At 36.0% G+C, this 17,020-nt stretch overlaps 1 protein-coding gene across 1 annotated transcript; it reads left to right on the top strand.

Annotated features, from left to right (window-relative positions):
• The first annotated feature begins 4,755 nt into the window (after positions 1–4,755).
• On the top strand, positions 4,756–15,570 carry LOC105048299 (TOM1-like protein 9). The gene is made up of 10 exons (XM_010927571.4): positions 4,756–5,127; positions 9,504–9,582; positions 11,183–11,281; positions 11,370–11,483; positions 11,702–11,862; positions 12,441–12,522; positions 12,895–12,980; positions 13,393–13,557; positions 13,960–14,486; positions 14,808–15,570. The coding sequence occupies exons 1-10, from the start codon at positions 5,027–5,029 to the stop codon at positions 15,446–15,448; spliced, it is 2,055 nt and encodes a 684-aa protein (XP_010925873.1). The 5' UTR covers positions 4,756–5,026; the 3' UTR covers positions 15,449–15,570.
• Positions 15,571–17,020: the final 1,450 nt, after the last annotated feature.

Below are 17,020 nucleotides of genomic sequence, written 5' to 3'. Positions count from 1 at the left end.
GACTAGCTTCACAGGTTGCTTCACTCAAATGATTTCAATTTCTTGAATGTACACAATAGAAACAAATCTCAGACCCCACCAATGTGAAAAAGGCTACAAAATTTTGGGTTGGGCCCAGCGAGGTAAAGTTGAACCAAAAAGCGTGATGAGAATAATTTCCTTTATGGTTACATGAGTTGAACACATGTTTTGCACCCGAAGAAAGTTATAACAAGGCAACAGCTCCATCGAATTGAATTACAGGTTGTAGGCAATGAAGAATTTAAGTAAAGATTAAAACTTAAAAAGTTCTGTGCATGTGTTTGTAAGATACTTAAATATGAGTTCCTAACTTAAAGTTTATTATTCCAGTTTTTATCTAAATCTGGTCTTGCATGTTAAATGTCGAGTGCTTGTATCTACTTCAAAATCCATGAGGCATTAGTCTCATTGTCATCAAATTGCTTCTAGAATTGTGAAATCAGAAAAAATCCAAGTAGTTCTCCTAAAACCTTTACGCGTGTTAGTTCTAGCCATTGAATTGCTAGAGGAAAGAAAAATAATTGCTTAGACCAAATTATCATCAGTTCCTTCCAAGGTATCATGTTAAATAAGAGTAAAAATAACTTAATTCTACAAAGGGATCCAGGGGCGATAAGTCCATCCAATCAAGGTGAAGTAGTCCCGGCATTCTGTTCTCATTTTTTGCAGCAGCCTAGGGTGGAGTGAATTAAAAATATTTAAGGACAACCTAGGGACCAATAAGTTATTTAAATTCTTCAGTCAAAATTTTAGGGACCTGACGAGACTAGCTCATTTACGCGGCAGCTGGGTCGTTTCGACCATATAGCAAAGTTAAATAACAAGGGAGCAGAATGTAATTTAAGACGTGCGGTGAAAAATAACTAGTCTCGTCATGCCGCATGCCGGCGCTGGTTCACTGTCACTGAAACTAGATTTTTCATGGGTCCACTTCTCTCAACACGTAAAGGCCATTGAGGTTTTACCATGCAAGAGAGAATATTGTACAAGAGAAATTCTTATGCATCATGGGCAAGGTAGAAAATCTGAAGTAGAGCATACTGCTTTATGTGATTAATCCATATAGCTATCATTTTTCAACGTCCATTTAATATCTGCAGTTTTATTTTTTCATTTAAAAAATTTGTATGGCAAAAATATCTCTATTCTTTAGAAAAATTTATGATATCCTGTGACATATTATGACTTCTACATGTAAAATATTATAATATGATCTCAAAAATTATGATATTTTGTGACATCCTGTGTCAAATTATGACTTCCTACATGCAAGATGTCATAATATAGCCTAAGATATCGTAATATTGTCCAAGATGTCATAATATAGAAGAGGTATTTTTGTCCAATCACTTTTCAACGTGTATTTAATATCTGCAATTCCATTTTTTCGTTTGAAAATTTTGAATGATGAAAATATTTCTACTCTTTAGAAAAAATTATGACATTCTGTAGTATGTTATGACATCCCACGTCAAAATTATGACTTCCTGCACATAGGATGTTATAGTATGGATATAAAATATGATAATTTTTTTTAAATGATGGGAGTATTTTCGGCATTCAAAATTTTCAAATGAAAAAATAGAACTGTAGGCATTAAATGTCTGTTGAAAAGCGGTAGTTATGTAGATCCATCACATAAAGATGTGCACTCCACATCGTATTTTATACATCACCCATAGTGAACAAAGAATTTCGTTATGGTATAAATACGAAGCGGAGGAGTTTCCCATCTCCTCAAACCAACATTTCGGATTGGAAAGTATTGGAAAGTAATGGTGGACAAAAGAGCATTGGACTTTTTGACAGACAAAACTCCTCAACGTGCTGACTTAAGATGGGATATGCTATATTCTAAAGAGTATTTGATTCGTAATCAAATTAAAATCAAAATTGAAATAAAAATTATTAAAATTATTATATTTCTAAAAATATTTGATTTCTGATCATAATCGGAATAGAGATTTGAATTCTTAAGAGAGAGTCGGGATTGAAATTCAAGGAGATTGGACTATTTCCATTCTACTTCAGAATTGAAATCCGAAATGAACTCCTCTTAATCAAACTGTTAGAACCTATTCCCATTTCCATTCTAACCCTCAACTCATTCCAATCAAAACACCTCCTGTATTTTTTTTTTCTTTTTGTTCAAATAAAAGAGAAGGATGGTTAAGGTGAAGGGTGAAGAGCTCCTGTGGCGGTCAGCTCCCCCAACGCAACTGCATTGAAAACTGAGAAAATTAAGCACATATATAGGATGCTAACGTAGATCCAGTTGGCGTGGAATTGATGTTGTTCTCTATCTTTCAAAGAAGTTGGCTATGTTTTACCCCAAAAAAAAAAAAAAGTTGGCTATGGAATATTCTTTCCTGAGGGCCGTTAAGTCAACTATTTTGTAATAATGGGACGTAATGAATGGAATGATAGATATTTCAAATATCTTTTTAAACCAAAAAAAAACTCTCTGCCTCCAAGGGAAAAAATTGTTTTAGTATGTTGAGTTATTTAGGATAAGATGGGTTCTCGTCGCGAAAAAAATCCAATTTGTGATGATAATTAACAGTTATCATGGACTACAAATTTGAGTATCTTCTGTGACAACAAAAAATATGATCACTAGATCATAATTTTAAGTGATCACATCTTCACAAAATTATAGATGGGAGATGAAAATTTAATTATTATAATTAAATAGTTTATACATCAATTGTTGGTCATCATGAAATTATTTTATCACCATGCATCCAATAAAATATTATACTCAATTCTTGACGATGGAAAATATTTGTCATGATTAAAATTTTTTGTGATGAGAAAAATCATTATAAAAACGAGGGCTTCTGGTGATAAGCAATTTTTTCAATTATACAAATAATATTTTAGGATAGTTTTTTTATCATACAAATATATATTTACAAAAAAAATATATTTGACTCAAACTAATGAGTTAAGCCAACCCAATCCACTTTTTAATAAACTCTCCTCCCAAATAAGGGAAGATATTATATTTTTTTATTTACAGACATTATTAATAATTTATTTCAGTATCGAATATCAATATTGTTGTGGTCAAGAGCTCATGGCTCTACTCTAGCTCATGATCTCACGATTTTTTTTGTCTGGATTTCAATTCAAAAATACTTCATATGAAAAGGATAATCTTTTTTCTATATAAACTAGATTCTTTTTGACTCACAATCAATATAGAATTAATGTACTTTCTTTTCTTATTAGTACCATAGACCCTCCTTCTCCGATCAAAAAGGATTTTGTGTATAGACCGGAGGTTCTTTCCTTCATTATGATCAATACAGCTCTCGGTTAAATAAGAGTGTGTATAGATTGGAGGTCATCACAGTTATAGATTCGGGACCTGCATGGGCACCAGTATTACAGTCAAAGGCTCATAATTGGCACATGAGATATTATCCACTTGACTCATGGACCTTACGATTTTGCTCTCTGAATTTTAATCAAAAAAATTATACATGAGAAGGATAATCTCTTCTTATACAAGTTAGAGTTTTCATTGACTCATAACCAATATGAAACTAATGATATCCTTCTTTCTTATTAGCATCCCAAGTACTATTGCACCAAATGGAGATCTAAAAATTTGAATTATTAATTATAATTTATGGATATAATCTTGCACTTGCTTATCATATTATAATAGATATATAATAATTATATAAAATAAATATTAGTCATACACTATGCACTCATATCAGTACTTTAATCTAAAAGAACGGGTTTTCAAGGTGCAGAAGACTGAAGGTTGGTTAGTTACTCTGGAACGGGACCTTGTTTTATTAAAATAAACGTCAACAAAATCGTTATAAATACTTTTAGAAACAAATATATTTTATTGCACCGAATATTACCAATTAATGATTTGGCTTAGACTAGTCGCCAAACTTGTGTTGAACACATATGGTGATGTATTTTAGATCTAATTGTCACAATAACATATAAATAGATATAGTGGAGGCGTCAGATGCCTGTTTTCATCTCATTTACATATCTGGGAGAACAAGTTGGATTAGATTAATGTTTCAACCTGGCTATTAACTATTAAAAAATCTATTTTACTAGGTACAGGCTGGAATTTGGTGTACTAGATTCAGTGGTCCTCAACGTTTTCTGACAGAAATTTATTGAACCTTTTATATATAATATAAAATTCTAAAAAATCAAATTGCCAACAACCAATTTTTGATGATCCTGATCCCTCAATCAACCGTCTTTTTTCTTTTTTTTTTTGGTAAGAACAATCAACCGTCTTTTACCATCCATACCGTAGACCCTTTGGTGATCCGTTAACCCACTGGAATACCAAGTAAAAGCTGTAATCTTTAATTTACCAAAAAAAACCTGCTATCTTTTTGCAGCTGGTGTCAAAGGCTCGAAGCCGATCACACTTGTCATTTTGGAAAAAAGAAGAGGATTTTGGTCTGCCAACGCGATACGTGGAGGCATATTATTGGTCGAACCTGTCCTGAGAAATTTTTGGCTGGACCCATGTAGACCATCCAAATCCCACGGTAAATAACACGCCACCTTAACCCTTGTCTTTCACGAATTCCCGATTGCGTGTCATCCACCGTGCACGAGCTCGAAGAGTTGCGCTGGTCTACCTAGGCTTGGTCCAGGCAATAATTTCTCTAAAATCGGAGAGAATTTCGACAAAGAAAACGCGAGAGGAGAGTGTTTTTTCGAAGGGTTGAGGATTTTTATGTTTTTTTTTTTTCGTTGGGTTTTTAGAATAAAAAATTAAAAAGAGGGGGAGAAAATAACACCGACGGCTCTCTAAAAGGAGGATTCGAATTCGACGGCCTTCGCGTGTTGGGATTCTTTTCTTGGGGTTCTTTAGGTTCCAATCTCGTCCGACCATTTGGAAATCGCCGGACTTCGTTGGGATCTCGTCGGCAGGCGACGGATTTCATCGCGTTCTAGGGCTTTTGGTTTTTCGTTCAATTTTGGATCGTTTCGTGTTGTTGGAGAGATGGCGGCTTCTTTGGTAGAGCGTGCCACGAGCGACATGCTGATCGGTCCGGATTGGGCGATGAACCTTGAGATCTGCGATATCCTCAATCACGACCCTGGGTATGCGATTCTATTCATCCTTGTTCCTTTCGGTTGTCAGATTCTTCGATGATTTTCTATTTCCTGTTATACTCGCTTGTGGTTTGGACTTCTTGGAGGTGATCATTTGATGAGATGTGTTTCATGTTAAATTCATGATATTCTTGATTCATTTCCGGATGTTATTTTTCCAATCGATTACTTTCTAAAGTTTCACTGTGAGATGTTCTTGAACTTGGTTCATTGGCTTGTAATATTTAGCAACAAAGGTGGGATTTTTTTTTCTAGGATAAGTTTAAATTATAAGGTTAGATTGTATAAAGTTTTTATTCTAGGAGAAAAGGTGGGAGCTTTGCTCCTCTGATAGGTTCCAGATTCAAGTAAAGAAGGTAAAATTTGAAAAATAAGACAATAAACTTGCTTTGAGACCAACTCCCGAAGTTCACCTCTAGGATCATTGACCGCCTAGTTCTCCAAAAGAACAAAATTTGGTCTGACTATATACTATTTTCGTTGATACAAGAGTTTAACTAGAATAACACAACAACTATTCTGATGCCAACTCAACCTGTTACAAATAACCACCTTAACTGATGAGTAAACTAGTTAGAACCAGAAATAGCTGGATCCTGGATGCCTTTAATTGAGAACTCTTAAATCTAGTAAATAATATTTTTTTGGACAAAATAAGCACATAATATTCCAACCTCAAGATGGCCTATCAATATTGAAGCCTCCGAGATACAGAGTCTTCATTGTGTTAATTTTTTGTTTAAAAATTGTCACTTGTTTGCCTTTTATAACAAGATTCTAATATGCCTTTTCATCATGGAAACTCGTAGAAATGAAAGGACACTTGAATGACACGTTTTAGCTGACTGATAAATCACCCACGAACTTCATTAGCTTTGATATGTTGAACATCATTACTGCCAAATTGAACTTCTCCACAGTGAGGGCATCCATATCCTTAATTAAACTCTGTTTTGGTCTAATTCTTCTCTAAATCTTTATCGTCCCTTATCAATTCCTATAAAAGTATCTTAGTGATTTTTAAATTATTGTGCATTATTACCAAGGTCCCTCGCTATGTGATCGTAGTTCAGGTCAATGCTCTGAAACAAGCTGTTACATACCTGATATGAAATAAGAAAGTGAAATAGAAATGAAGACATGAAGGCCTTCATCGAGGGAACCAACCTCCAGAGATCCACTTTGAGCAGCATACCCTCCTAGTTCCACAGAAGAATAAATCCACCCTGAGTTCTCCCTATATTTTCAGTGATAAAAGAGTTCTAATAGAATTACAAAACTAGTGGTGTGATGCCAACTTTCACCACTCTTGTGATCATTTGCATTGCAAGTATCCAATCCAGCTGGTCAATTGTGCAAGTGGTAGTACCAAAATAGATGCATGCCACTCATTAGATGAGTCCTAATCTAATGAATCAAATTTTTTAAAACAAGCACTAGTTTTGGCACTTAATGAATTGATCCCATCTGAATCTCAATGAGTAGTCATGGAGACGTTTATCAATGCCAGTCTTAGAAGATATAACAGCCGTGCCTGTGCAGGGATTGCTTTGTGATATTCTCATAAGGCTGTTTGGTGTAACCTTTTCACGTCACCGTGAAGCGCCAAACAAATGCTTCAGCAATGTTTTGAAAAGCAGCAGCCTAGAGAAAGGGTTCCTACTGTAGCAAGATCTATGTCTCTAGGGTTAAGGCATATGCTTCAGACTTTCGTTCTGTACAACTGAGAAAGATATGCATGAGAAACAAGCATGATAAAACAAAGTCTTCTGGTTCAAGGATGATGATCTATCCCAAAATCAACAGGACACAATCTTCACAGATCCGGGAGATAACATATAAAACTTGGAATATGTTTAAATCTGAATATTGTTGTTACATGGTCTCTTAGATCTATTCCTTTCAATGAATTATATTGATGGAAGTTGTGTGATATGATTTGGACTAGTTGGCAATGACCAATGCAGCCCTCAATCAAAATGAGTTACGAATTAGACCTCATAGAGATGATTACACATAGCTGGGATAAGTCTCATTGTTTGTGATTCTTTATTGGAGAATGGCTTTTGATCACTTTATGAAAGTGGTGGAGAAGGTTGCTAATACTTGTACTTCTAAGATAATTTAGCTAAATATAATTGATAAGAGGTTTTGAGAGGAAGTGTCAATTAGGGAAAAAAGGAGATAGCATGACAAAGTGAGGGTTATTAGTCTTTTGGTTACTATGCAAATTTCATTTGTGGCTGTGAGAGAGATGATTTATCAGAAAAGAAAAGAAGCCTTTGCCCCTCTTTTGTCTCCCCTAGCTCTCTTGCTCTATTTTTATATACCCTTTTTTTTAAAGAAAAAAAGACTCCAATGCCTATTATCAGCCCATCCTTGTTGATTGAATCAGGAGTACATGCAAGAGCAGATTCAGATGTAGAAGTGTGAAATTTGAGCAGTTAAAGAAATCAAGGGTATGGAAGTGCATAGAAACCATATTGTTATATACTATAGGAAGCACATTGTTATATACTAACCAATCGTTTAAATACTAACTGTTATCTACTTATTTTGTTATTAAATTTTAGATCATTACTTGATGGAGTGATTCAAAAAAATGATAAGATAATAAATGACACCGATATGATCCAAGGTTAATTGTAATAAATTTTGCTGTGATCATATAGATATCTTGTGCAAGAGGTGTGGAAGCTTTGGGAGGCAGGTGCATGAGTAGGAGCAAGATTTAAGAGTAGGTTCAACACAAAATACAAAATTAATTGATTTCACCACGTATGCAACTTCAATGTATTGATTTATATTAGAATAATCAATGTGCCATATAATATAAATAGTATATCTGCTTTCATCTTAATGCAGTTTCCGGTTGGCCGAAATGCTTTCACTTCTTAAATCTTCAATGACACAAATCAAGTGCTTTCACTTCAAGTTCTTTGTGCCTTCATCAGAAATTGATTTTTAGCCTGTTTTTTTCTGGAAGACAGCTTAAGAAAATTAAGTGATTGTTAGCAATATATAGGATAACAGAACTAGCAAGATACTTACTGATAACTTGAATAGGGATAGTTCCCTTTTCAACAAGAATTTAATGTCAAAGATACTTACTGATAGTTGGAGTAGGGATAATTCTCTTTTCAACAAGAATTTAATGTCTATTGAGGGTAACTGTCATTTTGTATACCTGGTTTTTTTTGTGGGGTTTGGATTAAAGAAACCCATGACCCTGACGTTGCAAACACTTAAACTGAAAATGCAAAAGTCCACTTCATCGAACTATTGACAAACCTCATGCTTGGAGCTATGAAATGAAAAATGCTAATGATGTTAGCTTGCCTTAGCTTATGAGCTTTTTTTGTAAGTTTATTTGCAGTTCCTCCCTAGTATGCCTTCTGAGAAATCTTCTTATTATTGGAAGTTAAGAAATCCTAGATCAAGCTCTAACCAATGTAAAAAGCTACTCAGGGCATGTTTGGTGTTGCTTCTGCTTTTTAAAAAGTTCTTCCTAAAAAAGAACCTAGAAGCTAAGTTTGCTAGCTTCTCCTAAAAGTCACTTTTCAGATATTGTCAGAGTTATTTTTCTAGGAAGTACTTTTTTACCTTAAAGTTACAAAATGACCTTTTTTTCTTTAAAAAAAAAGTAGCATCAAACATACACTTGGTTAGACTGCAATAGATACCTTGATAAATAATTAAGGCTTTATCCTACTTGATGCCTAGTTATTTTGTCAACAACATTGTAAATAGTTTGAAGGATGTTCCCCATTAGTGAGGTGGAAGTTGAGACAATTTCCATCATTTTGAGATTTTCAGGTCAGATATCCTCATTTGCCAAACAGCTTCATGCTCATAATCTTCTAGTTGAGAATATGCAAGAATTGAGATCTCCATCTCTAGATCAAGACCTGGAGGAACTTATATGCAACCATACCCACATATTACCTTCCTAGCTTATTGTCGATCTCTTAGTTTGGACTAACCTTTTGTCCTTCTTATAAAACCAAACCACAACACTGGCACACCTAATGTGCTTGATGATGTCTTTAGCTGCCTATTTGCACAATTGGCGAGAATCTGAATTGCATGAGGTTGTGATATGTTCCCTAGGGTTATGACCTTGCGATTCTGCTCCAGAATATGCCCATATTTAACCCCTAGGATCATAATACCGATCATGGAGATTATAGAGACAATATCAATGATGTTACATGTGCATAAAAGACACTGTTATGCATGCATAAGTATATCCCTTTCTAATTATATGCAGTTCTCATGTTCTGATGTAAAGTCGTACTTGTGATGCTGGCTTATTAAGCTTGTGTGTATCATTATGCTTCTTCTTCTTTTGCTTTTGGTTGCAGACAAGCAAAAGATGCTGTAAAAGCTCTCAAAAAACGTATTGGGCATAAGAATCCAAAAATTCAGCTTCTCGCACTGACAGTAAGTTCCACAGATAGCCTTCATTTCTTCTCCTCTCTTTTTTCTTTTTCCCCTTTTTTATTTTTTATTTTTTTGGTTTTTGAGATTACTGACTGTTTGGAGTTGCTTGTAACGGGTTTTTGTACTTCCTTGATGAGATACTTAAGTTTGCCATATTTTATTTAAACTGTACTCACTGGTCAACATGCATACACCTTATTCTTGCCTGATCTATGTCTTGCATACTGGTCCTGGATCTCATTTACCTAAACATGAAGTTTGCTTGCCATACCACCACAGAATCTGTGTCAGAGATATTTAAGTAGAGGAAGTCAGCTTAGAAGGTGAAAGCTTCACTTTAGCTGCAGTGGTCATCGCACACAATCATTTTTCTCCTAGAAATTTGTTCTCAGTAACCATGACATGATGCCTTTGTTCGTGTGTATATGGTATTTTACCTTTTTTCCCTTGTGGGCTTTTCCTTTCTTTCTAATAAGCATTCTTGATAGTTGTGACCTTGCATAGTTAGACCCATATCACCATCATCTTAATTAGCAACAATTATCACTTTCAGCCTTTCATTTTTATCCAAGATCTCCATCATAGCAGCACCTCCATCCTCATTCTTGCTAGTACCTTTGGGCATTATTTGTCATTTGCTAGTCTTTTGGGAGTACCCCTTTTTTCCATGTCCATTGTTTTATTTCTTAAGAATTCCCATGCATTGTCAGAATTATTAGCATTTTGAAGAAAACTCTGCTTGATTTGTTGCTGTTGCATTTGCTTAAGCCTGCTAAGACGCATACGCATACTTCATTTTTCCATATTTTTTGAAATTTGTTTAACAGGATAGGCTTGAAAAAGTCCTGGAGAACGTACTTAATCTTAAGGGCTTTGCCTTTCTAGAAAACAGAAAATTTCTTCTTTTTGAGAAAAAAATAAAAATACTTGTTCTCATGTGTTTCAAAGAAGAATTTTTTTTCCTATGGTTTTTTAGGTGATCAAGCTAAGGTGAAACATATAGGATCCTCTTTTGGAAAGAACAAATAACATAACAAGTAATTGGAGGAAGAAAGATATTATTTTCTTCAGATTTCTTTATTTATTTGAGTAGATACTAAGGACTATGTTATAACTGGCCCCTTTGGCTGATAATTGACATCTCAGATTGTTTGCCATTTCTTACATTATAATTATCTATGGTATATAATTCTCTGCTTCCTGTTGCATTGAGCTTCTAAACCCAGCGGAACCTTGAAGTGTCATTCAGTGACTGCATAAGCATAACACATAAAATGAACAATTCTTGGTTTTCCTGCTTGCGAATTGACCTTAAGGTTTTAGGGCTGGCAATTGCTCTTGTATAAAGATGGAATGACCGGAAATTTTGCACCAATTCAAAGGGTTACCAACTCGTTGATAGCCTGTCATTTTGACGGCGACCATCTAGTTGATAGCCACTAAAGTCAGATGATATAGATTGAACAAGATTTGTTGGTCAAGGCTGTTAGTACTTCAGAAGTATCACTAGTTTCTATGGTCATTTTTAAATTGGTTGAAGGCCTCAAATTATAATTATTTTACACTAATATAGGCTTTTGTTCTCTTTATCATATTTCAGCTGTTGGAAACAGTAATAAAAAATTGTGGAGACATAGTCCATATGCATGTGGCTGAGAAAGATATACTGCATGAGATGGTGAAGATAGTGAAAAGAAAGGTCACAAATATTTAATTTAAAATTTTCCTTACTTTTTTTTTCTTCATGATGGAAATCTCAACTAATCCTGATCTTTTTTATTCTGCAGCCTGATTTTCATGTCAAGGAGAAGATCTTAATATTAATAGATACCTGGCAAGAAGCTTTTGGCGGTCCACGAGCAAGATATCCGCAATATTATGCAGCCTACCAGGAGCTGTTGGTATGTTAGACTATTGTTCATATTTTTTGAGCTAGGTTGTGCGATATATATCTAGGATCCAAATATGTTGCACTGTCTCACAAAGGCTACTATCTTGTTTGAGTGTGGGAGTGTGGGAGAATCATCATGGTGGTGGTTCGTGTTTTAATAATCATAACATCTTACCAAAAAACTCTCTTTCTAATTAAACGTTCTCTTAAAATTTCTCCCTCCATCAGCGTGCTGGAGCTGTATTTCCTCAGAGATCCGAGAGGTCTACACCCATATTTACTCCTCCACAGACACAACCTCTGAGATCCTATCCACCGTCTTTGCGAAATCCTGATTATCAACAAGAAGCACCTGGGTCATCTGTTGGATCCGAGTTTCCTGTTTTCAGGTGCAGTTCTAGCTTCTGGCATCTACATTTTGGAATGTACTACATAAGCAAATTACAGTACTTCTAAATGCATATGATCAGTAGTTATGATGCCAATTCTTCTAATTCTAACTTTTACTATATTGTTCTGCCACATATTTCATCTGATGGGCAAAATTTGGTTTAGGGATTTTCTTTGGAACTAGAAGAACTAATTGCTGATGGAACATATAAGTGATCAACATGTTGATACCTTATGATTCCTTGGACTTCATATTGACTCAAGATAAAACTTGGAGCTAGTAAAAGAGATTCCATATTAGATCACTTCATGTCTTGAGTAAATTTTATTTTATCCAATGATATGTCAAGTATGTTATATGAAACCAAAACTTATTTATGTTTCTTTTGAATCAAATAAAACAATGGTTATTTCTACAATGTAGAAGCTGTCTTCTCCTCACTTGAGCTGGTAGAAATTCCTCCCTAATTTAGAATCATGCAATTATTTGTGCAATTCTATCTGCAATTTCTTCAATTCGGATTAGCATTTTGTGTTCCAATTCTGTGCTTTGGGTTGAAATTTTCTGTTTCCTCAGTCTGACAGAAATTCAGAATGCTCGTGGAATCATGGATGTTCTTGCAGAAATGCTGAACGCTTTAGATCCTGGAAACAGAGAGGTATCCTGCAATATGATGCTTTTCATCATATCTTGATTTTTTTTTTAATAAATTTTTGAGAAAATATTATTGATACTCTTTTCTTTTTACTTCCATTTGACAACCATATATGCCAATACTGGAAAACATTGGATGCACCTTTTTCTTAAGGATCATGATATCCAAAATTCTGCAGTTGAAATCATTAACTTGGCTGCTTATTGATGCATTTTTATCGGACTTAATTCTCAAAACTCAAGAGTTCCTTCATGTTCATGTGTTGGTTTATTGATTAATATATCGATGCTCTAATTTGCCCAATGATTATTCAACACAAATTTGGTATAATCATTAAAATCGCAACTGCTGAGCCATGTTAATGCTGATATGCAGGGACTCAGGCAGGAGGTAATCGTTGACCTAGTTGAACAGTGCCGCACTTACAAACAGAGAGTGGTACAGCTTGTGAACACAACATCGTAAGTCTTTGTATAATTTCTTTTTTCCTTATGTTGGCATAGATTTAAAAGGAAATAGATAATATTTTCGAAGATTGCATATGTTGGATAAATCCTGCATGGCCCCCCCCTCTTTTGTTTTATGTCTTCCAACTAAAAGGAGAAAGTTCAGCTCCTTTGGTTCTTATATACTTTCTTTATAGTTTTTCCATTTTTTAACCTTTTTTCTTCTACAGAACCCCGCTGTTGTTGCAACAGAGTTGTCCAGAAGTCATGCTTTTGGTCTGATGCCTGCATTTTCTTTGATTATCATTTATCAATACTGAACTTAGCATTTGTCAGATTGTATCATAAAGTCCTTGCACTTGTTTATCTTTAAAGATGATTATGGTCTGTTGACTTGTGTAATAGGTTATTTAGTTACTTGTTGCAGGGATGAGGAACTACTTGCCCAAGGACTTGCTTTAAATGATGACTTGCAGCGTGTACTAGCAAAACATGATGCCATTGCTGCCGGAATTGCGGTTCATGTGGAAAAACCCAAAACACTTCAGGCATTGGTAGATATTGATGATTCTGCAGGACAGCGAGATCATAGGTAATCCATGTTCTCTAAGTCATTTATTTCTTTCTTATGCAGTACATGTGATGAAGTTGTGTCAATGTCAAGCATCTCAGGATTATAGTTGGTTCACTCAGAACATAATAGCTGCTATTCAGGGTTACAAAACTCTTGTTGATCTGAACATGCTCATGTTTTCCAGTAGACAGGCATGTACCATAGTTGGATTAATATGAAATTTGTTAACTTGGACTTCTTATGTGCAGTTTATTGATTATCCTTAAGATTAGATTTATGAAAGCATTTGACAAAATATTTGAAAAACCTGGCTGTCTTTGGCTTACATTGCAAATATGAGTCACTAATTAAGTAGAGGATTTTTCTTTTGATTCTAGTAACATATTTTCCATGTTTAATGCTTGTGAAAAAAATCTGTAGGTCCAGTACAGGTGCAAGCACAAGTAGCCAGCCTCCTCTTCAGCAATTATCGTTGCCTGCACCTCTAGCATCTAATGGTTCAGCAACTCCAGCAGCAAAAACTGATCCTCATATCGACCTTCTTAGTGGGGACAACTACAATACTCCTAAAAATGGGAATACACTGGCCCTTGTTCCTGTCAGTGAACCATTTGCCAGTTCTGCTTCTGATCAGAACCTTTTAGCTCTTGTGGACATGTTTCCCCAGAACAACACTAACAGTAGCAATGCCAATCCATCCAACTCTCTTGGTTCCCATTCCACGCTTCCAGCATCACAGGCATATCCTGCTGCAACCCAGCTTCAGACACAGCCCCAACAGCCACAACTGCCTGCCCTTTATCCTAATGGAGGTGTCCCAAACTTAGGTGCTCCTCAATATGAGCAGGCGGCTTATGATCAAGGAGCCCAATTGAACCATGCAAGTCCTACATGGAATGGTCAGGTTGATCTGAGCTTAAATCCACAGCAGCAGGCACTAGGTTATGGTAAATACTTTTCTCCTTTGACTTTCAACTCTGCTTGTTGATTGTAGTAATGCCTACATGTTTTTGTAAGGCTGCCTACTTGAAACCTTTTTCGTGCTAAATATCCCTATTTATTGACACTGCTAAATTATGGGTCGAGACAGAATGAAGCAAGTGTTGTATGAAACTACTGATTGGTTACTTATAACAAGGAGCAGTTTTGGGTGTACTTCGATTCCAAAACTGTTTCTTGTGAAACAGGTTTCCCACTCGGATGATGTTTTCAAGAATTTTCTACATGCATATTGACTGGCCTATGATTGCTATCATCTTTCCTGACAGGTGCAAATGATCAAGCTGGAGCTCTCCCCCCACCACCCTGGGAAACTGAAACAGTGCAGAGTAACCAATTGCCTGCCTTGCAGTCTCAGCCAATGCAAAGTGGTCAGCTAGGAGGTATAGTTCCCCAACCAATGCCAGGCAACAATCTAGTTGGCATGCATTCCCAATCATTGCCAGAAAACCAGCTTGGAGGTCTGCAACCTCAGCCAATGCAGACTATGCAGAGCAGCCAGTTTGGAGGCATGTATCCTCCACCAATGCAGAACAGCCAACTTGGGGGTATATATTCTCAAACAATGCTGGGAGGACAGATGGCAGGAATGCACCAACAACCTATGCAGGGTACTCAGCCGACAGTATATGGATATGGACTGCAGCCAGAGGCTCAGTTTTATGATCAGAGGAGACCTATGTACCCTTATGCTGGTGTAAATGAGCTCTCTCAGAGAATGTATGGGCTTTCCATGCAAGGTAACAGCACATACGTGAACATGACTCCCTCTTACCAGACACCTATGTCCTCTTCCTACCTGCAGCAGTCCAACAAGCCACCCAAGCCTGAAGATAAGCTGTTTGGTGATCTTGTTAATATGGCCAAATCAAAGCCGAATAAACCTTCTGGTAATAATGTTGGGAGCTAGTAAAATCAGTGAGTGGGCCCTTTTCTATTTCGTTTCTTGATTTTTTTTTCCCCCAAGTGATTTGCTATTCTCGCTTTGGTTCTTTCTTTTATATATATTCTTCTCTTCTGCCTTCCCATTTATATGTTCTGTCTGTTGGTTTTAATCACATACATTTAATCTAGAGAGGAAAAAGTGAAATAGATTGATTAGAGAGATTTGGGATACTCCTTTGTTCTTATTAAACACAAAGGTTTCAGAGTTATTGTTAATAACAGGAGTCTTGAAGGCTATTTTTTGAAACAATTCATGTTATTTATAATGTTGTAAGTTACTGAACTCAGTGTATCATACATTTAGACTCAAAGTCTAGATTAACTGCATTATCTTTTCTAAGTATCAAGTCCTAGTGGATGAAAGTAAATTTCAGAAATGCTCAACTCAGAGACAGAGCCTTGTATTATTGTTCTTGTGTTAATCCAAGGAGAGCTAAAGGAAGTTATAACTTTTGTGGATTGATTTTTGGAATTCTTTCTCCGGTAATATGCATGGTACACTGCACTGGTCCATACCAGTGCATATAGTGCATAGCATATCACACTGGAATTGATACATGGTATGGGGAGCGTACTAAGTGTCCAACGTTGAACTATTACCTGTACCAAATATACTGGATACTAAGATGGTACCAGAATGAGGTTTGGTGCTTGTGGCGAATCTTGAGTGGTGCATTTTCATCAAGTGCTAACTGTTTGCATGAAAGGGATGCTGAAGAATGCATCTCATAAGTTCGCATCAGTCGCTACATTCTGGCCGGACAAAATTCTTCTTCCTTTTCCCCTTTTTTTTTTTTTTTTTTTTGATTCTGATACAGTTAAAAGTAGTGTATTTCAAGCAGGAATGACTTCCAAAGAAACATGTAATCTGTTGAGTGATCTTTGCGAGATGGCTCCTTGGCTTCAGAAAGACAGACAGTATATGATTTTCTCTTTTGAAGGTCACTTTGCCGAGTTTTGACCTGAGCATCCATCTATTTTGGGTACAAGGTGTCCCAGTATTATCCTTTATCCTTTAATTGGTTGAGTCCTCTCCCTTTATCTGCACTGGACAAGCTCCTTAACCGCAGGAAATTCAGGAGCAACTGCAAATGGGAAGCCTAATGGAAACGACACTGCCAATCTCTACCCTTACCAACACTCTATAGCTTCACTCCTTTGTACTCTCTCCCCATACTGACTGTGCTACCCACCATCCTCGCACCCAGAAACTTCTACGACCTCCGCTTGGAATTTTGTAAACATTTGTAGCATGATTTCATGTCTTCAGGAAAATCCAGGTGGGCTCAACCATCCCTTTAGGAATAGAAAGGACTTAAAATCCTGAACTCTGTATGTATTGGTGTAAGAGAGGTATTAATTTTACAGGATGCCTATGTAAGAGAAGGCTATTTGTGGTTCACACTAGTTGTAACTGGCTTACATCAGTACATCTGTATCCTCCTACACATCAAGTGCTTGGTGGTATATATTATGTATAAATGAGTATCATTTCTTTCACTCTTTTCCTAACATAGCAACTACTATTGCTACACGA

This window comes from Elaeis guineensis, chromosome 7, assembly GCF_000442705.2.
Source record: "Elaeis guineensis isolate ETL-2024a chromosome 7, EG11, whole genome shotgun sequence".
Classification (NCBI taxonomy): domain Eukaryota; kingdom Viridiplantae; phylum Streptophyta; class Magnoliopsida; order Arecales; family Arecaceae; genus Elaeis; species Elaeis guineensis.
This window is presented reverse-complemented; position numbering and strand designations above follow the sequence as displayed.